This window comes from Aphanomyces astaci (genome assembly GCF_000520075.1).
Source record: "Aphanomyces astaci strain APO3 unplaced genomic scaffold supercont1.18, whole genome shotgun sequence".
In the NCBI taxonomy this organism is placed as follows: Eukaryota; Oomycota; class Saprolegniomycetes; order Saprolegniales; family Verrucalvaceae; genus Aphanomyces; species Aphanomyces astaci.
The window spans coordinates 789,180-811,574 of NW_009798281.1; the positions used below are offsets into that span (position 1 = coordinate 789,180).

The 22,395-nt window shown below is 51.9% G+C and overlaps 9 protein-coding genes and 1 non-coding gene across 14 annotated transcripts; 3 read left to right on the forward strand and 7 right to left on the reverse strand.

The window, feature by feature from the left end:
• Positions 1 to 182: 182 nt before the first annotated feature.
• On the reverse strand, positions 183 to 3,313 carry H257_08389 (hypothetical protein). The gene is made up of 5 exons (XM_009834242.1): positions 2,850 to 3,313; positions 2,653 to 2,787; positions 2,508 to 2,600; positions 1,534 to 2,014; positions 183 to 593 (listed from the first exon to the last, which is right to left on the reverse strand). Exons 1-5 carry the CDS (start codon positions 3,285 to 3,287, stop codon positions 307 to 309), a joined length of 1,434 nt encoding a protein of 477 aa, XP_009832544.1. The 5' UTR covers positions 3,288 to 3,313; the 3' UTR covers positions 183 to 306.
• A 238-nt stretch (positions 3,314 to 3,551) lies between these two features.
• On the forward strand, positions 3,552 to 4,714 carry H257_08390 (hypothetical protein; the record flags this gene model as incomplete). Its single annotated transcript, XM_009834243.1, has 1 exon — positions 3,552 to 4,714. The coding sequence occupies one exon, from the start codon at positions 3,552 to 3,554 to the stop codon at positions 4,611 to 4,613; it is 1,062 nt and encodes a 353-aa protein (XP_009832545.1). The 3' UTR covers positions 4,614 to 4,714.
• Positions 4,715 to 4,905: 191 nt separating this feature from the next.
• Positions 4,906 to 5,854, forward strand: H257_08391 (hypothetical protein; the record flags this gene model as incomplete). Its single annotated transcript, XM_009834244.1, has 1 exon — positions 4,906 to 5,854. Exon 1 carries the CDS (start codon positions 4,958 to 4,960, stop codon positions 5,852 to 5,854), a length of 897 nt encoding a protein of 298 aa, XP_009832546.1. The 5' UTR covers positions 4,906 to 4,957.
• Positions 5,855 to 6,068: 214 nt separating this feature from the next.
• Positions 6,069 to 12,230, reverse strand: H257_08392 (hypothetical protein). Its single transcript, XM_009834245.1, has 13 exons — positions 12,070 to 12,230; positions 11,943 to 12,011; positions 11,803 to 11,885; positions 11,674 to 11,752; positions 11,502 to 11,630; positions 11,080 to 11,431; positions 10,783 to 10,910; positions 10,539 to 10,720; positions 10,162 to 10,356; positions 8,496 to 9,913; positions 7,790 to 8,073; positions 7,490 to 7,696; positions 6,069 to 7,440 (listed from the first exon to the last, which is right to left on the reverse strand). The coding sequence occupies exons 1-13, from the start codon at positions 12,220 to 12,222 to the stop codon at positions 6,250 to 6,252; spliced, it is 4,470 nt and encodes a 1,489-aa protein (XP_009832547.1). The 5' UTR covers positions 12,223 to 12,230; the 3' UTR covers positions 6,069 to 6,249.
• A 52-nt stretch (positions 12,231 to 12,282) lies between these two features.
• Positions 12,283 to 14,097, reverse strand: H257_08393 (hypothetical protein). The gene has a single exon (XM_009834246.1). The coding sequence runs from the start codon at positions 13,944 to 13,946 to the stop codon at positions 12,435 to 12,437; it is 1,512 nt and encodes a 503-aa protein (XP_009832548.1). The 5' UTR covers positions 13,947 to 14,097; the 3' UTR covers positions 12,283 to 12,434.
• Positions 14,098 to 14,575: 478 nt separating this feature from the next.
• On the reverse strand, positions 14,576 to 15,912 carry H257_08394 (hypothetical protein). Its single transcript, XM_009834247.1, has 2 exons — positions 15,575 to 15,912; positions 14,576 to 15,517 (listed from the first exon to the last, which is right to left on the reverse strand). Exons 1-2 carry the CDS (start codon positions 15,882 to 15,884, stop codon positions 14,706 to 14,708), a joined length of 1,122 nt encoding a protein of 373 aa, XP_009832549.1. The 5' UTR covers positions 15,885 to 15,912; the 3' UTR covers positions 14,576 to 14,705.
• A 93-nt stretch (positions 15,913 to 16,005) lies between these two features.
• Positions 16,006 to 16,077, forward strand: H257_08395. The gene has a single exon. It is a non-coding gene; the product is annotated as a tRNA-Asp (tRNA).
• Positions 16,078 to 16,279: 202 nt separating this feature from the next.
• Positions 16,280 to 17,389, reverse strand: H257_08396 (hypothetical protein). Its single transcript, XM_009834248.1, has one exon. It carries the CDS (start codon positions 17,321 to 17,323, stop codon positions 16,310 to 16,312), a length of 1,014 nt encoding a protein of 337 aa, XP_009832550.1. The 5' UTR covers positions 17,324 to 17,389; the 3' UTR covers positions 16,280 to 16,309.
• Positions 17,390 to 17,451: 62 nt separating this feature from the next.
• Positions 17,452 to 19,533, reverse strand: H257_08397 (hypothetical protein). 5 transcript variants are annotated; one of them, XM_009834252.1, is made up of 10 exons: positions 19,452 to 19,533; positions 19,064 to 19,391; positions 18,908 to 19,013; positions 18,707 to 18,819; positions 18,600 to 18,645; positions 18,300 to 18,423; positions 18,143 to 18,235; positions 17,903 to 18,091; positions 17,761 to 17,853; positions 17,452 to 17,711 (listed from the first exon to the last, which is right to left on the reverse strand). In XM_009834252.1, exons 1-10 carry the CDS (start codon positions 19,515 to 19,517, stop codon positions 17,577 to 17,579), a joined length of 1,293 nt encoding a protein of 430 aa, XP_009832554.1. In that variant the 5' UTR covers positions 19,518 to 19,533; the 3' UTR covers positions 17,452 to 17,576. The 5 variants fall into 5 exon arrangements, with proteins under 5 accessions (XP_009832554.1, XP_009832553.1, XP_009832551.1 ...); XM_009834251.1 differs by having other exon boundaries at positions 17,452 to 17,853; XM_009834249.1 differs by having other exon boundaries at positions 17,761 to 18,091.
• Positions 19,534 to 20,025: 492 nt separating this feature from the next.
• H257_08398 (6-phosphogluconate dehydrogenase (decarboxylating)) lies at positions 20,026 to 21,623 on the reverse strand. The gene has a single exon (XM_009834254.1). It carries the CDS (start codon positions 21,592 to 21,594, stop codon positions 20,113 to 20,115), a length of 1,482 nt encoding a protein of 493 aa, XP_009832556.1. The 5' UTR covers positions 21,595 to 21,623; the 3' UTR covers positions 20,026 to 20,112.
• Positions 21,624 to 22,395: the final 772 nt, after the last annotated feature.

The following is a 22,395-nucleotide window of genomic DNA, read 5'->3' on the forward strand; positions in this document are numbered from 1 at the left end:
CCTACCTTTGTAGTAGCTACCATTGTACTAATAGCAACCTTTGTACTATTAATAGTAGCTACCATTGGAGTACTAATACCGGTACGTTTGTACTCCGAAGTACTAGTAGCTACCTTTGTAGCTTGGCTTGTCGCTTGAAGTGTACTTTTGGCACGCTCACAACATGAAACAGAAAACAACACTGGACGATTTGCATGCATGTATTTGTGTGTGTTTGTGGATACTACTAGGAGGATGCTACAGTACTACTACGTACTTCGTACTACTATACTAATACTAGATGTCCTTCTTGGGGGGGGGGTTGGTTTACTCGGACTTGACCGCTGTCGCAGGAGTGTTGTTTGGTGGTGTGACGCCGTTGTTGTTCGAGGGTTGGCTGTCGAAATACTTGCGACTTTCTTCGAAAAATGCGTTCGGGTGGTTGCCCACGCCGTCCGAGTTGGCTTTGGGGTGCATCGCTTCAAAGTGCCGCTTGCATGCGACTTGGAACTGCTTGGCTTTGGCCAGCTGCACGATCGCTTCCTTGTCGATCTCGCCGATGCCGCGCAAACTTGCGCGCAAATGGTGCTCGTCAAAGTGCCGAAATGGACAGCCTACGTACAGTCGCCATGAAATATATATATATATATAAACACCGAGGAAAAACAACAATAGCAATGCACATGGACTCAAAAGTTCAGGCCATTACGTCAGAAATCATCGCCCAGTGCTCACGCATGCAAGTGCTCATAGAAGATATCTCGACGAATAGCAAGCACCACACAACCAAAAGGCACTAATATATATATATATATATATATATATATATATATATATACTCCACAAAGAAAAATTAGAGCTTAACTTTATTGTCGATTTGATATACAAATTTGGGGAGGGTTTGGTGCAATCGAATAATCGCGCCGACCAAACCGATCCAGAATCGATCTGATTGGTTGAATTTCATTGAGAAATGGGTTTTGATTGGCTAATAATGTTGAGCTCATCTGAAGTAGCCAATCAAATCGATTGAAATTCCAACGAGAAACCACAACACGAAATTTCACTCGAAAGCACAATACTTCGTTTTGCAACTGTTTTGCCTCCTCCCCATTATCCAATTTTGGTAACGACTACACAAGTCACTGAAATACATGATAAACTTGCGTTTTTGCCAAATGTTCACGAAAGAATATTACCCCTCCTTTGTAATATTTCAGCCAATTATATAATAAATTTCAAAGTCTACATAAAAACTCACCGACTCACGACTATCACAGACTCACGACTATATATATATATCAACCCAACACAAACACTAGACTGCAAGTAACCCCGACCTTTCGACTCTGGCAGGGCTATTCAATATCATTGCGTGATGGCATGTCTATATAATACACATCAAGCCATCCCGTCGCCACAATCAAATCATTCATTCCACACTATAATTCACTTGAAAGCTATTTCGATTCTCGATACATCAATACAAGTTGTATATGAAAGAAAGCTATCTCGATTCTCGATACATAAATACAAGCTGTAACTCGTACGTACCGTGGTATTCGCCTTGTTTGGGCGGGTCGGACGTGATGATTTTCATGCAGTTCAACGGGGTGTAGTCTTTGCGCTTGCCTTCTTTGCCGTAGTTGTGTCGGATGTTGTACGCGTACTTTTTATTGAAGTCGTCGACGTTGATCTTTTTGCAAAACTCTTTGCGCCAAAACTCAATTGCGTCGTCCAGTTGCAGCCCCATGCCCTTGAGGAACAGTCCGTACTGCATGCGGCCGCCGTGCTTGAGGTGGCTCTGCGTCGTAAGCGCGAGATGGAGCGACTTCATGCACAGCGGCATGGACGTCTTGGACAGGCCGTCCACCATGGCGGCGGTGATGGAATTACCGGACGCAACCGGCGCGGTCGAGTAGTCGGGGCCGATGTGGTGCTTGGCTAGGTTCTTGAGCACTGGCATCAACCGATCGTCCCGGGAGGCGGCTGACCCGCCAAACTTTCGAAACGCCACGGCTAATTGTTTGGACAGCTACAAGTAGGAAACATATAAACCAGTCTTGTCGATTTGATAGTACAAATTTGGGGAACCAAACCGATCCAGAATCGATCTGATTGGTTGAATTTCATTGAGAAATGGGTTTTGATTGGTTAATAATGTTGACCCCGCCGAAAGAACCAAACAAAACCAATGAAAATCCAAACAAAAAACAACACAAAAAACAAAATTCAACGGAAAACAAAAAAAAAAAAAAAAAAATAAGGCAAGAAAACCGGAATAAACGCAAAATAAGGGAGGAACTCAAATAACGGGACAAAACAAACACCAAAAGAAAACCTTTTTACTACTAGTACATACAAATATAAAGAATCGATCGATACATTTGGTGATTCAGCGCAAAACTCAGCCAAAATATTTGGGTAAAAGAAAGATAATAATAGTGTTTAAGTAAAACAACAAAAAAAGGAGCAAAATGAATGAAAAATCAATCAAATGTCGAATTCAAACCAAGTGAATTACGAACCGATGACCGAAACCGAGCGTAGAGAATCGACACCAAGTGGTCGAAGGGTACATATGCGATGCCGCCCTGGAGGTACACTTTGCGCGATCCAATCTATCACGGGTGGCATGAGAAACGCGAAAGCAGGAAGGGCGTCATGTTGTACGAGGTCGATGGCTTCCGTGAACGGAACTTTGACATGCACGTCGAGGTCTTTGTACGCTTCCTTCATGTCCGTCATGGTGGTTGCGCGGACGGTCTTCAACTTTGGCGCCAACGCTTTCATTTCGTCTTCGTCGACCTAACATGGACGCATGAGATGATCGATCGAGGTTTGGATGATGGGGTGGATATGCCGGGTACCTGTTCGTAGATCAATCCGTTTGTCCGCATAAAGTGCATCTTGTCCTCGCGGGTCGCGCGATCCAACCGGTGCTTGAACAAGTAACTCTCGTGCGCGAGAAACCACCGCCGCAACTCTTCCGTGTGGCAAAACGCCATGCGCAGGATGAAGTGGGACAGCTGATCCTTCTCACGGTCTTCCGACGTGCGCATGGGAAGGTACATGTTCAACGCCTTGTCCACCTTCACCTCTGTCTCGCGCGGGTTGCCACCACGCACGCGGTGCATCTCGACCGTCTTGAGCACATGCAACCGATCGATCGAGTACGATTCAAATTCTTCCAGCGTCACTTCCACCACGGGAGCATCTTGGTACATGGAAAGCGCGTAGCGGTAATGAGCTGCGGACCGGCGCTGCACCTGCTGCCGCGCATTCGACTTGTTGCCCACGTTCAGCATTATCGTAAAGTTGCCGCCACTTTTTCGCGACTCCAGAGGTTTCAACTTGGATTGGTCAAAAATAGATTTTTTAACAACCAATGATATCACATTAGTTAAATCATTGGTTAAAATGAATGGTGGATATTGTTACAGGATTGGTCAAAATTACACCACGCGCTTTGCATTAATGCTAAATTGACGAATCAGATGGGTGTATTAATCGAACATTTACGTTTATGATTGGATAAAAAGCGTCCTAAGATTCCACCAACCACATGTACTATGTGGGTTGCGACGCCGTTTGGTCTGGCGGCACTTACCACCACGGAAGCCTGGGAGTCGCTGCCCAAGGTGACCGTCAAGTTCCCGTGGGGCATCGGCTACCTGCAGCGACGTATCGTGTCCACGTCCCATGCCTTTCAGGTCACATGCTTTGCGTTGCCGCGGCCGTTGGAGCGGTTCACGCTCACCGTGGAGCTAACCGTCTCGTTTGCCGCATTGCGTGAACGCATCCTCCGCCACTTAGACATGCCACTGCTGCTCGTGGACAACGTCGTGGTGATGCAGCCGCTCTTCGGTGGCCCCGACGACTATAGACTCTCGCCACCCAACCCCGGCCAACTCGTGTTTACGTCGTTGCGACCACTGCTCGTCACCATATTCCCCACAATCAAGCTCACCAAATGCTCGTCTCTGCTTCACATCGAAGCCAGCGACAAGGAGACCGCCCAAGCAATACCTCCAACTGCTCCATCTGCTCCATCGACAGAATATCACCCGACTACACCACCTATCGATGTGAATCCTCGTGATAAGCTATCAAGTACTACGAACAATCGTCGTGCTGCTGCTGCAACATCGGAAAATCCAACGACCCTCGTATCGCCTGTAGTAACCCAAATCGGTCGTGGAACCGGCTGTGTAACAGGCGCTGAAGGACGACTGACCAGCGGTTGCAAGTACTGGGAAGTTCGCTTGGATACAACGCTCCTCGGCGACGGAATTTTTGTCGGTGTCGCCACCGTCGACGTGCCGCTGAACTCGACCGTGGTTGGTACAGACACTTTCTGGGGTTTCGCCGCCCATCTTGGCAAGAAAGTCAGTGTCACGTTAGAGCCGTATGGAGGTCCCGAAGCTGTCTGCGTCCAAGGCGATGTCGTCGGTACTTTGTACGATTCTGAGTTGGGTCTCCTGAGTTTCTACCGCAACGGTCGACCTCTGGGACCTGCGTTTCGGCATCTATACTTTCGAGGGTTCTGTCCTGCGTTCGCCACGACCAACGTGGGGCTCCGCTTCACGCTGCTTCCTGGCACGGTGCCGCCTTTGACGGCCGAACTCTCGTAGATGAGCGAGTGACCATGACATGCCAGTGTGTGTGCTACAAGAGTCGGGAACTTTGTCTCGATTTTTTAAAGTTAAATACAAGAAGCAACCAGTTAGACAAGTACTTGGAATCTCGTCGTTTTTTTAAATATTTTGGGGAAAAACCTCGCTCCGTCAATGAAATGGGCCAAATATTTGGACGCTTTTCACCGACAGGGTCAATATTAATTGTGAATTTATACAAAAACGAAGCTTAATTTAAGTGTCATTTATTTTATTCGCGTGTTTGCAACTCGGTTGTCAATCGCACACGGTCGTCGTTTGACCGCAATGACCAGGACGAAACAAGAGCACTTCAATCTGCCATGGTGCTGTCCGTGCGGAACCTATTTGTGGGCGGCGCAGCCGCTTTCGCCGCCATGAATCATGCGAGTCGATGCGGCGACGAGACGTTGAGCCTCCTCCAACGGTATGGCGGGGCCTGCCAAGCGCGCAACATCCCATTGTCCACACGATGGTGTTCCGTGACGCCGTGTCGGGACTTGTTAGCGCGAGTGACGAAGCGCGGATGTCGCAACAGCAGGTTCATGCGCGTGATCGCTCGTTGCGAAGGCTCTGCTGCTGTGAACGAAGAGGACGATCTCGACGGCGACGGCGAGAGCGACTTTGCCTCCATCCGCCGCGAGGCGCAGAACGCCGGCAAGTACGACAAGGATGCACTGACAAAGGAAGCATTGGACAAGAAGATCCTGGCCCAGTTCAAGAAGAAAGCCAAAGCAAAGGCGGGTTTGGCCAGGAAGAAGTTGAAGAAAGCCGCCAAGGCATTGATGCCCGTGATGGCGCCGCCGCCGCTTCCTCCACCCCCCGTCGACTCGTACTATTCCGACCAAGATTACGCTGATGACTTGGATGACTCACACTCGAATGATGACGACATCGGTGATGACGACGAATTCGACCAATACGACTTTGGTAACTACGACCAATGGGACGTCGGTGACGACATTGGTGACGACAACGGCGTGGAGTATGACGTTATCAACGACCATCGGGACATTCAGAACGGTGGAGTGCGTGACACGAACGCGTTGACGGACGATGCTGCACTCGCCAACAAGATCAAAAGAGACTTTGACCAACGGATTCGCAGCATTGTGGACCAGGAGAATCGCGCCATTGTCATAGCCTTCCGCGGCAGCGCCGACGACGTTCATGCGGACATGGATGACGACGATGACGATGACGATGATGACGATGCATGATAAACCCGAGCTGGTTCCATGCAGTTTAAAGTCGTCGGTAGTGTGGTCATGTAATATTGTGCGTTAACGTTATAAACATCCAAACTACGCGCCGTTTGTCTAATCAGTATGGAATCACACTGGAATTCTGATTGGATAATTTTACTTGTCCGTTCTGTAAGAGCCAATCAAATCCACTCAAAATTGGATTACCCAATACCGTCGATTATTCATGATTCGATTCGACGGATCCACAATAAATGCAGTCCAAATGTTGTTTTCAACACATCATACTGGGAACAGATTGTGTTGCATTTTCCATGTCGTTTGGTAGAGTTTACAGCACGCGTGTGTACCCCGATACTGTAAGTAATCGTTCCCTGTTTCATGGGATATCCAGTCGTGGGTCCACCGATCTACGCAAGATCAAACTCGGCCTTGAACGCCTGGACAAACGCATCGGACACGTTGAAAGGCCCCAAGTCCCGCAAGCACTTGGCCGCCAGCTTGGGGTTTTCGCGTTGCAAAAACGCGCGTTTCACCGCGACGAGTCCCTTCCACTCGTTGGTTTCGCCATCGTCCACGTCTTTCCACAGCCGCCACGCGCTCTTGATATACCCCTGCGCTTCCAACAGCACCGCCAGTTCGACTTTGACGGCCTTGGCACCTTTTTCTTGCTTCAAATAAGCCAAGTACAACGCAATCGCAGCGTCGGGGTCCGTGTAGACAACGCTGCGCGCTTGATACAGCAGCACTGGGACATGCGCAGACAAGTCCGTCGTGACGAGTGTCGTGGCATCCACCGCATGGAACGTTGCCTTGGCGTTGTCCATATCGGCATACAAGTAGCTGTTGAGGACATGCCACAACCACGTGGTATACGGAGTGGAAGAAGTGGCGTTGCTGGCATACGACTCCAGCCACGTCTTGGCTTGATGGAGCAACGATTCGTCGGTTGGCGCGATGGCGAGGCGCTTCAGAAGCGCCATGGCCACGAGAAGAGGGGCCAATGAATCCACCGGGTGCAAGTGAAGCCACTTGCGGACGGCGGCATCGGACGCATGCCATGACCCAAACAATTGCTCGACCGACTCGATCTGGTATCGGAGCAGGGTTGCGTCGTAGGGCAACACGGACGATGGTACCGACGACGTGGGTGAGCAACTGAGGGGACCTACGAGTTTACCAAAGTGCAAGCTCGACTGGGCCAACGCCAGCCATCCATTCGGATCCTTGGGGAACGTAGTCGTCCAGAAGTCGCAAATGCGCTTGCATTCTGCACCCAAGTTGAGCTTTTGATACAGCGCCACCAACGGTCCACACAACGCTTGAGTCATCGTTGCTTCCGATGGACTCCACCACATCGATGCACCGCCCAACGTCAACATGACGGTCAAGATCGCGTCCGACTTGCCCGGGTGTGTCAGCAACAAGGCTTGCAACGACTCACGACTGGCGTCCACGTGGCCCAACTGATGCAGCAACACACTCCGTGTCAAATGAACATGCACAACGCCACTGTCCGTCAACGAAGCGGGCAGGTCTTTCACAGCTTGGTCCAACGCAGCCAGCGCTTCCTTGTCATGCCCCCCTCGACCCACGAGCACCTACAAATGTCGTCACGCCTCCTGCATCCAACTGTGTCATGCTACAAACCGTCGCTTTCAGCAACGACACTTGGGGCGACGACTTATCAAGGGCATGCAAGGCCGTGTCGGCGAGATCGAATTGCTTGACGTGAATCAACGCTTGCACGAGATTGCGAGTCACCCCCGCCACGAACAAAACGTCATTTTTCACCAACTCCAACGCCGATTGAAACGCGGCGACTGCTTGTTGGAACAGTCCCGTGCGCATCAACGCCTACATGATTGTCCACACGTCAGCAAGCAAACAAAAAAGACTCGCCGTGCTGCATCGTTTAATATGGACTCGTGATCATGCAAGTTGACGTACCACGCCCAAGCTGTTGATGGCTGCAGGATGCCGGGCATCGCGCTCGTTGTACTTTTTCAGGGCAAACAACGCCTGGTCCAGCGACCCCGTCCGACTCAACAGCGCCGTGTAGGCAAACCCGTGCAAAATGTCCAAATCCAGGCGCAGCTCCATCGCACAAGTAAACGCAGCGTGGGCTTGCGCGGGATCTTGGTTTTGGCACTCCATCAGTCCATTCCCGAGCCACATGGCTGGGTGGTTGGGGTTGACGCCTTGGAGACTCAAAAATGCCTTTTGCGCCAGAGCTATGTCCAATACAGTCAAATAACTCGATATTGTGAATTCGCTATAAACTTGCAAAATTCGCGTGGTTTGTCTTATCAACATTGAATCACGCTGGAGTTGTGATTGGTTGAATATACTTGTCTTTTCTGTAAGAGCCAATCAAATCCACTCAAAATTGGATTAGCCAATAGCGGCGATAGTTCGTGTTTCGATTCGGCGGCGAGATCATTCGATTCGACGAGGTATGGAAATTCGTACGGAATCCACAATACATCAACACACTAGTTTAGGCGAGGAACAGTCAGTTTACAACCACCCTAAAATAAACACACATTGTCTCCCCAGTACACGTTCGACTTGGTGAAAAAAGGGGTAGAATTCCCACGACATGCAATACAGCAACACTATATACAGTGACGAGCGAACGAACGAACGAACTTACCGAGATGGCCCGACTGGAGGTAGAGCATGCCAAGGTTGGCCCATGCCGCATCCAAATTCTCCAACTCGATCGCTCGGACAAATGCAAACTGCTTGAGCACGATGTGGTCGTGCACCGCGCCCAGCGCATTCCACACGTTGGCGTCGTTGGGATTCGCTTGCAACGACTGCGTTAAGTACGACCGCGCCGTCGTCACGGGCGACAAAGTCTCGGGCGGGTACGCCGGTTGGTGCTGCAAGCTCCATTTGGCCATGGGCACATTTTGAAGATAAGCCCGCGCTTGGGCTTGGACCCAGTAGCCCACGCCCACATCGAACAACGCCATGGCGTCGTGGAGTTGCGCCGACAACGCTTTCAGGTACGCGTCCGTGCCTTGTTGCAAAAACGACAGCCACGTGTCGTCCACAGGCAAGTAGAACGCAAACAGGTGGATGTCCCCCACCAACTTGTACAGGCTAGTGGTGGCATCGTTGTCGTCATCGTCGCTTTGGGAGGTTTGATCCAAGTACGTGCAGAGGACCGTCGACGCCTGCTTCAACTTGTCGTGGCTGCGGCCATACAAACCCTGTGCACACAACGTTTTTGCCTGTGTAAACAGAGTTTCGGCGAGCAGCTTGTGCACCGCCGCGCCCACGTTGGTCTGGTCATTCGAGGTCGTCGTCACGCCTGCTTCCACGGCCGTGGTTAAATGGGCCAATGCTTCGTCCAGCAACCCCAACGACAGCTCGATGCGCGCCAGTTCACACAGCACACTAGTACTGGGGAGATTTGTTGCATCATCTGGGCTCCCGACCAACGACAACGACTTGGCGTACGACTTTTGCGCGGCCACAATGCGTCCAAACACTTGGTACACGTGGCCGAGCGCGGCCCACAACGACGCATTGTGCGGGTCGTGGCGCAGCAGTTTGTGCAGATGGGCGATGGCGGTTTCGTTGCCATGTGTGACATCGTGCTGCGCCAGTCGAAGCAGCGCCCACGGCGCGTGGACGGGCGTCGCAGCCATGTCTGTCCACAGCTGCACGGCGCGCTCATAGTTGGTCGCGTACAACGAGTCGGTCAAAGCGAGACCACAAACTTGGCACGACGGGTCCAGCGATAACGCTTTGAGAAAACACTTCTCCGCTCGAACAGGGTCGGCCGCCACATCGAGGTAGTACGTACCCAGCCACCGAAAGATCACCGCCTCGTGGGGGTTGAGTTTCGCCGCGCCGACCAGTTGGGCCACGCAGAACGCCTTGTTCGTTTGAAAGTCGCCACCCAAGTCCCAATACACCCGCGCCAGGCGGTACTTGAGCGCCCACGTCACGTCAGGATATGCCAGTCCAGCTTCCAAAATCGCTTGGGCCGCGGCCAAGTCCCCTTGGTGGTACGCCAGCCATCCCTTGGCGGCGCAATACGCCGCAGATTCTTGTGGTCTACATAAGAGCAACAATCGGATGTTAGCATACATACAGTAGCACACACACATACATAAAGAAAACGATACATTGTTTTCAACTGGAATAATCGAGTCGACGACGTTCGATATGTGTAGGAAATATCAAGTACATATCTTGCCGTCGTCACCATATATGCAGGATACATTTTTGGAGTCACATATCAATCAAAATACACCACAACAACACCGACAAGGGGAGTCCACTACAACTCTCCAGGAACGTACGGAAGGAACTGCATCGTGGACGCGGCGTCATCAAGATTGCTTTGGTGAAGATGCGCTTCCGTGAGACCAATCACTGCGTCCGGAAGGAACGGTTCGTGCTCGATGATGCCTTCGTACACCATGATGGCATTGGCCCAGTTGTGTTGGGCAATCAGCGCCCTCGCTTGCAGGAGATTCATCGCCGTGTCCGAATACCTAGGACACATCACACATCAAAGCTCGTACAGGGAACCAAACACTGTAAAATGACAGGTCCAACGTTGAATCTTCACTCGCATCACTCGTCACCACCAAGGCTCGGCAGGATATTATGCAGCAAATGAGAAAGAATTTGACAATTATTTCGGCAGCAATGTCATTGTACTCATGTCACGTACGATCGAGGGGATGTGCCGAGAGTGTCGAAGCGACATTGCACCGCATCTTGAGCCGCGCGGATCATGTCGAGACAGCGCTGGGGATCGAATGTGGCGGACTCGAGCGACAGCATCGCTACCACGACTCGAGCTTGAATGTGTTCTGGGATACTTGCGACTCCTTGCAGGATGCTCGCAACCGCCTATGTGGACCATAACAAGTGATGTAACCAAAAACACGAACAACTCCACTGGAATCGACTACCTCGGGGAACTGTCCAGCGTTCGCTTGGTCCAGACCACGATAGAGGTGCACCAATGGACTCGTCGTGCTCGACGCAGTTGATTTGAGCACCGCCAGACATTGCTCCTCTTCGGCAGGAGACAGCACTTCTACACAACCCCGTTCATATTCAATCTGCCCGCAATTCCCCCAAAATAACAGACACAACACATAGTGACATATACACAACATTGTTTATGTGGATACAACATAGAAGGATGTATTATATTTCAGGGTGGAAATAAATAGTAACAACAAAAACATAAATATTAATGGTACCGGAATCGTTATCTTCGATTCGAAGCAGGCGCACTTCCGCCGCGCGTTTGGCGCGCGGACACGCACGGGTCAAGTGTGCGGCCAGCGCGTCCAACGCTTGTCGCGCGGCTGGTTTGGCATCACATGGGGCTTGCTTCACCTTTCTCCACGCATTGTCCACAGCGATGTCAATGGCGGCCGCAACATCAGAGCGCAGGCTCGCCGCCGCGGAAGGGGGAGCCCACGGCATGTTCTTCGCAGCGTCTTCATCTTGTTGGATATCTTCGTCGGCCCAAGACAAGGACGGGACCAACCGCACAATGTTGTCCAAGATGATGTCGACACTGTGGAAAGGCCCGACCGTGCGATGCGTCTACGAGTTAGCAAATTCTAAAATGAGGACAAAAATATGTCGAAAAAGTTTGCGCGCGAAACTTCCATACTTGGACCAAGTGTAACACGGAAATCCAAATTTGAATTTCGGACGGGACGTCTGCATTGGGAAACGCGCCGAGGAAGAGCGCGGGTTTGTCGGCCACGGACACCACGAGTGGATGCCATGCATTCAGAGCCTAAGGGGGGATATCAGGAACATGTATCATGCAATACGAGTACTTTAGGGACGAGTGACGCGGCTGTGGCGGTCGTGGCAAGGTCGGAGACGACCTTTTGACATCGATCCCACTTTTCGTTCCTGTATAGTCGAGATGAGAAATGACAAAGGAAGGAGCAATTGGATCGGACTTGATCAAGATCGCAGACAATTTTTCCAATGGTTCGATCGCTTTTGCATGAGCATTTGTCATCTCATACACTTCCAGCAGTCCCTACACTCAGACATGCATGTGAAATACGACCAAGCGTGGACGAGAGTATACATGTACCTTCCACACAAGTGGCATCTCAGGCTGAAGTTCGACGGCGCGACGATACGTGGTTTCAGCCAATGTTGCCTAAGTGGAGGACGAAAACTTCAAAGGTGAACGTTGTCGTGATGGGATGCGAGCGTACGTTCTGCAAGTGGACGAGGCACTTGCCCTTGACCATAAGAGCCTGAAAGTTCATGCCGTCCAAATCCAACGCTTTGGAGCTGGCATCCAGCGCATCTTCATATGCCTCGTCCTTAAGCTTGAGCTTCGCTTCGTTCAGGTAATGCTTGAGCATCGTTGTGGTCAATGTGGAGAGTACGGTAGTAGTACTATTAATAGTTACTAAAAAGAAGTAGGAGAAAAAGTATGGTCCTGTTTCTTGTACCTTATTAGTAATACTATTCAATATATTTCAGCGAATCGAACACATGGGACAAGTTTTTGACGTCTTCCATTGGACAGTAAAATCTATAATTCGACCAACCCCAATCGACCGTTACGATCTTCCTATTGGTTCTTTTTCGCGGCATCACCTTTCTTTCCCTTCTTCGAGGAGGATACCGAAGGGGTGGTGGGTTTGGCGACAGTAGCAGCAGGCGGGGCGCTCACGGGTTGGGCTGTGTTGTGCTTGACAGCTTTGCGGCCAAAGAGGCCAAAACAGCAGCAGCAGGTCGCAAGGTACAACGTCCACGAGATCACCTCAACGACCACGCGGTACGCGGCAAACGCCAAGGGAAGGGCCAACAAGAAGATGGTAAAGTCCACAATTTGACGCGCGTACTTGGCAATGCGGGGGTAGAGTTTCTTCAGTCGGCCAATGCACCACTTGCGCGTCATGCGGAAGCGTTGGTCGGCCGTGTTGAGCACACGTCGCGCGCTTTCCACAAACTTCGAGTATTGTTCCTGCAAGGCGGGGGCATGGGCGGCGTAGTGCGGCGCGGCCGCCAGAACCACTTGGGCCACGACTGGGTCCACGTGTTGGGCGGCATGCTGCTTGTACAATGCGTGCGCGGACGTGGACAACGTCGACGCATGCTTGAGGGCTTCCAGCGTGATGGGATGGACGTGGTTGTCGTAGATCTCAATAGACTTCGACTTGGCCAGCGCCACGTAATCGTCCGAGTGCTCCAACGTGTTGGCGACGTGGTCGTAGTACGTCGAGAACACCGCTTGCCAGTTGATGGCCGCGTCCGCCTTCTTCACGTCCTCTTCCAGGTCGACGATTTTCTGCTTGGCATTCTTGAGTTGGGTTTGCAACGTCGCGATTTGACCCAGTTTGGTTTTGGTGGCCTTGACTTCGGCCTCCAGCTTGGAAATGTCGACTTGGTCGGCGGCAACTTGGAGCTCCAATTCGGCTACTTTGTCCTTCAAATCCTTGTTCTCGGTCGCCAACGACGTCGCTTTCGCCTGCAACGTGTCCTTCAACGCCACCAATTGCTCCGTCGTCGCCGACGTGTCCGCATGCACGTTGCCCAGTTGCGCCTCGAGCTCCGAGTTGCGTTTCTTTAACCCCGCGACTTCCAGGTTCACGTCGTTCAACTGCGTCGTGAGCGACGTCACCACCCCTTCCACCGACTTGAGCGTGGCCGTGGCCTGCACTTTGTCGGCCTGGCGGCTTTCCTCCGCTTCCCTCGCGGCCGCACTGATGGTCTTGAGGCTCTTTTCCAAGTTGGCTGTGTTCTCCTTAAACGTGCGCTCAGCCTTCTGGGATGCTTTCCGCAGCGCTTCCAAATCTTCTTCCAGCGCAACCACTTGGTCGTGCTTGGTGCCCATGTCTGCTGACGACACCTTGAGTTCGTCGACGACATTCAGCAGGGCTGCCACTTGCTCTCGCTCCTGTTTGTACTTGGCGTCCAATTCTTCATTCGCCGACTTCAAACTCTCAATCTCTGCCGCCAGTTGGGTCAATGCCGCCCCGTCGCTGCCGACCGCCGAGGCGTCTGTGTTGGTGGCGACGTCATTGGCCGACGCCATTGCTACGGCGGCGGCGAGAGCCACAAGAATCGAGGTCACGCGCATGGTTGTGCTTGAAGTGTGTGGCCAAAACGACAATTGGCCACGTGGAGGAACAACAAGCAGATAGATCCCTTGGAAAGTGATGATCTTCGAGACTCTCTCTCATATTGAGCAGAAATGTCGAATTCGGGAGAGGCTGAATGCATGTAACGACTATTTTGTATGCAAATTTGAGAACTCTCATATTTTCGAAGAGAGAGTCACAACCCCTGCCTGACGCCATGCCAGCCCCAGGTTTGGATTGGTGGGCTGAAACCTCTGAGTTTACATACTCCCTCGGATATATTTGTATACGGAGGTTGACCGTTTCAAACGGCAGTTACCAGGTAGTACAACTCACAGTGGACTTGCGCTACGAGTACAGCAAGGAACCATGTCTGCTTACGAACACGATGCATCACCACTTTACAACGTGGCATCGCACCATCATGTGTGAGGGTATCGCGGGATTCGATACCCATTGTGCTAGCTGCCGTCGCCTCCTCGTACAGTACAAAGTCGAGGCGTGTCGCACATAGTTCCTGATTCTCCGTCAATGACAATATCTTCATTTCTCCCTTGGATTTGGTTTTCAATGATCAAGTGCCAAACACGGGAATTGCGTGCGTACAGCTGTACTACATACCATTCTGTTCACATTCTGCACTATATGTACTACACCCTTCACGGTATACTGCATTGAACACAAACGCAACCAGTCGCCCTTACAATACTGAAGCAACGAACGACCTGTATAGTACACACGTATCATCTTCAACAGCATTAAACGGCGGCATCCTGTGCGCCAATGGACTGGATGACCCAGTATTGATTCTCTGGTAGGCAAAGGATTGTGTACCCATTGGTGCCTTCCATTTGGAAGCCATGGTCTCGCCGCTTGCCCTTATCAAACCACGACGCCAATGTATCAGGAAACCCCCATACGATCACTGCCGCCCACGGCACCGCCTTGTCGGCCACTTGGGACTTGGCGTACTCCAACGCAGTGGCACAAAACGATTCCGGGATCAGACCTCTCCATCGCACGCTAGTCGCGCGGTGCCTTTCCGCAGTCGTCGGTTCGTCGACGCCGGGAACGATGTAGCTGGACGCGTATTCGTCTGGACTGCTTCCCTGCAAAAGGCCATCGAGGCGACAGCACATCAGCCCCAGCCATTCGTGCACGTCTTGAATATGGTCTTTTTGGTCGGCAGTGGAGCCACCCTTGCCAGCCTTTGGGGGCGAAGATGACAGGGCATCGGGGAGCACGATGCTTTCAAACGAATGCACAGTGGCGCTGAGTTCCAGTCGCCGCCGTTGGGCAGCGTCGTGCGTAATGGATACGGTTTGCGCATGTCCATTCGAGTTCGTAGCACACACGAGCAAGTCGACTGGACCAAACCGATCTAAACATGCGAAGACGCGTGCTTTGAATGGGGAGTCGGACTGAAGACCATTGATCGAGATCGCGATGACATGCATGTTGCCGTGGGCAGACTTTTTGATGGACTTGAGACCAGGAGGAAGTGCGCTTGGATGCCCGACGAGACCGAATTGTGTGTACGTGTCATGGTCCAGTGACAGGACGAGGTCGCCTGGGGAGAACAGCACCGTCAGTGCCATACTAAGGGACTAATCAAGTTGATGCTTACCGCTGGGAAAGAGGGTCATGGTATTCGCGCCATCCTGCGGCGCATTCTTGAGGATGGCGTAGTAACATGTATCCGGGTGGGTGAGGCATTCCTCGACCAACTCGCGCGGACACAACCGAAGCGCGTAGAAGAATGAGCCTTGGCGAGAGAGACTGCCGACGGAAGAGGGCGTTGCGGTGGGCAAGAACACTTCCAGCTGCTGATTCAGAGGATGCGTCTGGACGATGTCCATGCCTGGACTCTTTGGATGCTTCCACGACGACACGTGCACCACATGACGGTTCATCGGCAGCTTCCCTGGCAGATCCATGGCTTTCGTGCCGAAAACGCGCTACCTAGTACTACAATTTTGTGCCAACCAAATCGCTTGATTTATACAATAAAATTCAGCAGCTACATAAATACATTAAAAATAACACAGAAATATAAGATCCTCGTTAGTATAGTGGTCAGTATACCTGCCTGTCACGCGGGTGACCCGGGTTCAATTCCCGGACGGGGAGATGTTTTTTCAAGTCATTTTTTCCCTTGATAGTTTGATGGACGAATATAATAAAACATAAAATCAGGAGCAGATCATTTTGATACTGACTGTAAGTAAATAAAAAACGAACAAAGAATCGAATCGCAAATTATAGAACACTTACTGTTAGTTCATTCCCTGCGAATGGCAAAGTCGAAAGTATTGCAGCAGGATAAACAGAAGCTAATGTATGGAACTATATTTGGAATGCGTTAAGTTATGCAATTTCGGCCCGGTTGGTGCACGGAAGCTTTGGCAGCAGCCCCCAAAGCGGCAAACACAAAGTCCATGAGCGTTTCATCAAACAGTATCGCATGGGTCCCTTGTTCTACGACCTGTAGCTGCGCATGAGGGAGCTCGGACACGAATTCTTCGGCGGCTTTCAGCGGCACGAGGGCGTCGCGGTCGCCGTGGAATACCCGAATCTTGGCGTGATGCAGTTGAGGCATATCAAAACCAAACCCTGCGGGGCTCTTCCCAAGACACAAGATTGCATCTTGAAGCACGTTGTTGGGCTCACTTTGAATCCGCTGCTGGAAGTCGTGGAAAGGTATCGCGTCCGAGATGTCCGCGTGAGAAGGACGGGGGTACTCGTCCTCGGAAGGCGTCGCGTGTCGCGAGCCCAGTGGCGCGAGAATGTAGTTTGGTTTGGCACTCATCGACGTCAAGTCGTTCGACACGTCTATGAGTTTGATGCCCGCGGAGAGCAGGATGGTCGGGCAATACGCGGCGACCTTCAACAGCGGCAACGTCCCTGGATTCTGAATGCCCACCCAAGGCGCGATGAGCATCACCGGTTGAATCAATCTAGACACGAACGATTCCTGCGCTGTGATCGCCAACGCGTAGATGCACCCGGCGGACTGCGCCATGAGTCCAAACCGCCCAATGTGGAGCATCGTCAAGAACTGCTCGACAATGTACACGAACGCAATCGGATGGGGAATGTTCGACGGGGCAACGTTGTCCGAGAGGCCGTAACCTGGTCGATCGATGCAGAAGAGACGGATCCCATGATTGAACGCGAGATTGTTGTACAAGCAGCTGTGGAAGCGATGGCCTCGCATACCGAGCAGACATATCACTGGAAAACCGCGCGGGTCGCCAACTTCGGCATAACTGACCTGTCGCCCGCACTGAAGCGTCAGACGCCGATTGAACTTCTTCGCATCCAGCGCAGGGCGCGGCAACGATGACCGCGTCGAGGTCTTGGTCGATGGCGCCATGGCGTTTTTCGAACAAAGCACGTCGACGCCGAAAGGTATTTAGTTAAGGGAACATTTCTTGCCATGGTTTTATCTAATTAGGGAGTATTGAAATACCCTACATCTTATTAATAAATGTTCTTGACCGAAATAGCTCCATATATTAATATAATATTAAAATAGGGTAACTGCCACTCAAATACCTTGTCAAAAGTAGAATTTTGATTGGACGATGCGTTTTCGATACTATTTTGAAACCGCATCGATCAAGCGACTACAACTCGTCGAAGCGTGCATCTAGGGAAGCCAACACATCTGCGATGGCCTCCACGACCATAGCCCCGACGACGGACGGCGCATAACGCCGAATCATGTCTTGTCTTGCCCGTTGTCCTTTCGTCCTCGCCTCCTACGCACCACAGCAGCGTTGCGTGTGGTATATTTGTTGAACCCGGTACCTCAGGATGCAGTACGACATGCCGCATCAGCGCTTTAAGATGAGGAACTGACGGTTCAGCCCATAGATGCCCTTGGAACGCCCCCGATTCCACCTGTACACACATTGACGTCACATATGCGACACAAAGCGGGGGTACATACCGGAACCAAGCCTTCAATGTCAAGTGGGTAGGAGTTTTCTAGTGTCATGTACTCGGTAGGTCCACTCCAGAACGTCGCGATGATCGGCAGCGCCATCGCCATTGCTTCCACATGCGGTCGACCCCATCCTTCCCCGCGAGATGGCAGGACAAACGCCGTCGCCGCCTTGTACAACGCCGGAAGCTGGTCCTAATGCAACATTGTGGGAATCCAAGAAGACTCCGAACAGCATGTTCGTACTTGGGGCAGATTGGGCGGCAGGATGTGAATGCGCGGCAACTCGTCCATCGACCGTCCTTCGGTCGTATCCAACGCGAACCGCTCCACGAGACTCTACGCCGTATATGTTCATATGGAGATGTCATGATGACATGTCAACATGGGAATGTCATCGTACGGCAAAGTCACTGGAACTGTGGTACGCGTTCGTAAGCAACACCAGCACCACGTCGTCGTCGGCCCTCGAGAACGCCGCCAAGTACGCCTTGAGCAACGATTTCCATCCTTTTCGCTCTTCCCACCTACATATACACACACCGTCATATCACCCACTAAAAACCATGTCAGGTAATCATGACGTTATCACTTCATCACAGATAACGCCATTCTTGTGATCGATCCTAGTATATCCGTCCAAGCAAGCCAAGGTATGTAGCTTCATTGGGACATCACGACTACAATAGACACTCGATCGTACTTGAAAATGGACAAGAACACCGTCGTGGCCTCTGTGATGCCGTCAACTACAAACACGTCATGATGACCTATCATTGGATCCATGCGACAGGGTAGTTGTTGTCTTACTTGGAAGCGGCGTCGCGGTATCTGGATCGAAAAACTCGACGTCGATGGCTTCTGGGACCACGACCACTTTGTTTGGGGGCACGCCGGCAGCCTCAAAGATCGACTTGGCAAACCTACAGACATGATATGTCAGCTATATCCAAACATGATATGTCACGGTGATGGCCAAAATGTATGTCACGATGAGTGCATCATACGTACATGGTGGGTACCCAGATTTCGTCCATGATGTCGTCCATGCGCTGAGCCCAACCAGACGGCAACCGATCGGTCTCAAACATCGTGCGGCCGATCGCGTACTCGGTGCCTAGGCATCAGTTGCTACATCGTAGGAGCATTAGGACGACGTCATGCTACCTTGAGGGGGACACAACGACGTCTGGTATCGAGGAGGATTCCACGCTCCGGGCTCGGAGTGACAGATGGCGATGGTTGGAGGCGTTGCACTCGGGGACGTGAACCAGTGCGACCGGAACAGCGCTTGGATGTCCGTAGGCAGCGTCGTCGAGAACGATGGGTTGACGGAATCGCCATGTTGGGTGATCCGCAGCGAAAATAGAGGCGACTTGACGTTGTCCACGGCACCGACAAACGAAATGGCTTCCGAGCAGTACCCACCGCCACTTAGGAACGGCGCATACCACTGCACGACAGGCGCTGTCGTCGACACTTCGTCAGCTAACACCTACGTACACGAGACGTGCAACGTGCTTAGGACGAGAGTTCTGCTAGTGGACAGATGTACTTGTGCACATGGAAGCAGCACAGACACTACAAGGGCAATGGATGTGATGGCGGAGGCGGCGCGCATGGTTTTCGAATCTGGCAGCATATCACTGTCAATGACACTTTTGCCTCGACAGTCCGGATAAATATGCGGATATGCTGTAAAGCCACCTTCCGATGGCCTTTTACCCAAAATTTGGCCAAACTCGGCGGCCAATCGATCGACCAATCAAAACCCAAAACCTGAATCAAGTGGCCAATCAAATCCACTCTTCGACCAACTCAACATTGAATTAGTGTGTGACTGGAACTAGTGTGACTTCTTACATACAAAAGTCAGTACAAATAATCGGTCGATAAATTTGGCGAATCCAATTTGGAATCGACTTGACAATAATACAGCATTACCGTTCACTCGACGGTAAATGCACATGACCGAACGCTCGTTAACACTAACGTTATAAGCTCTCTGTTAGCCCATAAGCATTTCACAAGGGCATGTGCATAAGGAAGCCCAGCGCGCCATCGACGACGACGCTATCTATCTACGCCGTCGTGTGATCTATCATCGGCATTGTTTTGCTACCTGTCCTCAGTCCCAAGTACCATCGTACACTACTATCGACAATAAAAAACGACTTTGCAAGTTATCATGCACGCCATGCCATTGTCACAGCTACTTAAAGGTTGCCACGGTTGCGTTCGGCAACGTTGCCAATGCTGTGGTGGGCGTTGGTCCATTCGCAGTGGAAGTTGCCTTCGCGGTCTGTCCGCTCATAGCTGTGTCCGCCGAAAAAGTCGCGCTGCGCTTGGGTCAAGTTGGCCGGCAGCGACGCGCGGCGGTACATGTCAAAGTAGTTCAACGAGCCAGAGAACGACGGCGTGGGGATGCCGCTGGCGACGGCCAACGACACGACACGGCGCCACGAGAAGTGGCGCGCGTTCAGTTCGTTCGCAAAGTCCGCGTCGATCAGCAACGAGTTGAGGGACGGGTCCTTGACGTACGCCGACTTGATGCGGTCGAGGAACGCCGCGCGGATGATGCACCCGCCCTTCCAGATGCGCGCGCATTCGCCGAGGTCGATCTTCCAGCCGTTCTGGACGCCGGCTTCGCGGATCAAGTTGAGGCCTTGCGCGTACGAGCAGATCTTGGACGCGTACAGCGCTTGGCGGACGTCGTCGATGAGTTGTTGCTTGTCCACCGAAGGGATTTCGGTGGGGCCGTTCAAGATCTTGGAAGCGACCACGCGCTGTTCCTTGAGCCCGCTGAGGTAACGCGCGTCGAGCGACGCCGTAATCGTGGGGGCGGCGACGGAGCGCTCGGCGGCTTCTTGGACCACCCAGCGACCTGTGCCCTTCATGCCCGTCTTGTCGAGGATCTTGTCGACAAGATACACGTCCTTGTCCGCACCGGCCAAGTCGTCCTTCTTCTTCAAGATGATGGCCGTGATTTCAATGAGGAAGCTTTCCAATTCGCCAGAGTTCCACTCTTTGAACACGTCGCCCAATTCAGCGTTGCTCAGGCCACCGGCAATCTTGAGCACGTCGTACGCTTCCGCAATCAATTGCATGTCACCATATTCGATGCCGTTGTGCACCATTTTCACGTAGTTGCCCGATCCGATTTCCCCGAGGTACGTCGTGCACGGACTGCCGTCCACTTGCGCGGCACACTTGATGAGAATGGGTTCCAACGCGTCAAAGGCTGCGCGGGGACCACCTGGCATGAGGGAAGGACCCTTGCGCGCTCCTTCTTCACCGCCCGAGATACCCATGCCGACAAACAAAATGCCCTTGGGTTCCAATTCCTTGGCGCGACGCAGCGAGTTAGGGAACCACTCGTTCCCGCCATCAACGATGATGTCGCCTTCTTCGCAGTGCTGGGAGATCGCGTGAATCGTGTCATCCACGGGCTTGCCGGCTTGCACCAAGATGATGATTTTACGGGGACGGGACAGCGACAGGACAAAGTCCTTCACGTCCTTGTGGCCCACAAGTGGGAGTCCGCCTTCGTCCTTGGCGCGTTGGACGGTGGTGTCGACCTTGTCGGGGGAGCGGTTGCACACAGACACAGAGAATCCATGTTCGGCCATGTTCAAGGCGAAGTTTTGGCCCATGACGGCAAGACCATACAGACCGACGTCGGACAAGGGGACGGACATTGTGGAAGATGGAAGAAGTTCAACGGAAATTCGGAAATGAGTCGAAGGAGGGAGGGGGTCAAAAGAGGCGTCCGGAAACTTATCCGGATAGAAGACTGAGGTCTACTAGTACAGCTTCGCTTGAAATCAGGCTTCTGGTCTAGATTCGCCTAAAATAGGAGAATTTGCCTATTTAACGCTCAATTTCAAGGCGGATTTAGCACGATACGCCGAAGTAAACTAGGAAGCTTCGAAATTGCATGGTCACGATCCTACTTTTATTGGTCGGCGGCACCATGTCACGAAGAATGCTCCTGTGACGCCTGGCGTAGGCTTTGCGCTGCTTACATCAGTCGACAATGTCATGGGGGCATGAGTTGGGACAAATAGCTAGCGGCCCCTTCCTTCGTATGCAGTCTATTATGTGGACGGAAGGCGAGGTATCATTGTGTTTGGTACGGATTGAGACGACGTAGCAATTGACTCCACGTTACGTCGTTGGATTGACGACGAGGGACATTTGGTGGTAGATGTGGCTGTTCCCTCTTGGATTGGCTAAAAATACGTTCATTCAACCAATCGAATAGTTATGATTTATCTACCCGGTGGGCAAAACGGTTTATCCCAGAATGAATCTCGGAGTTGAAGTCACCAGAACCTTTCGTCGGCTTTTCCTCTTGCGACCAAACCTTCCAACCATCCGACGCGATTCCATGGAATTCTCTGACAAAGACCGACAAGTCTACTCGGAACAGCGTCGCAGCATCATGGACATTTGGGCTTGGGAAGGCAAGCATTCAAATCATCGTGGTTATCGACGCG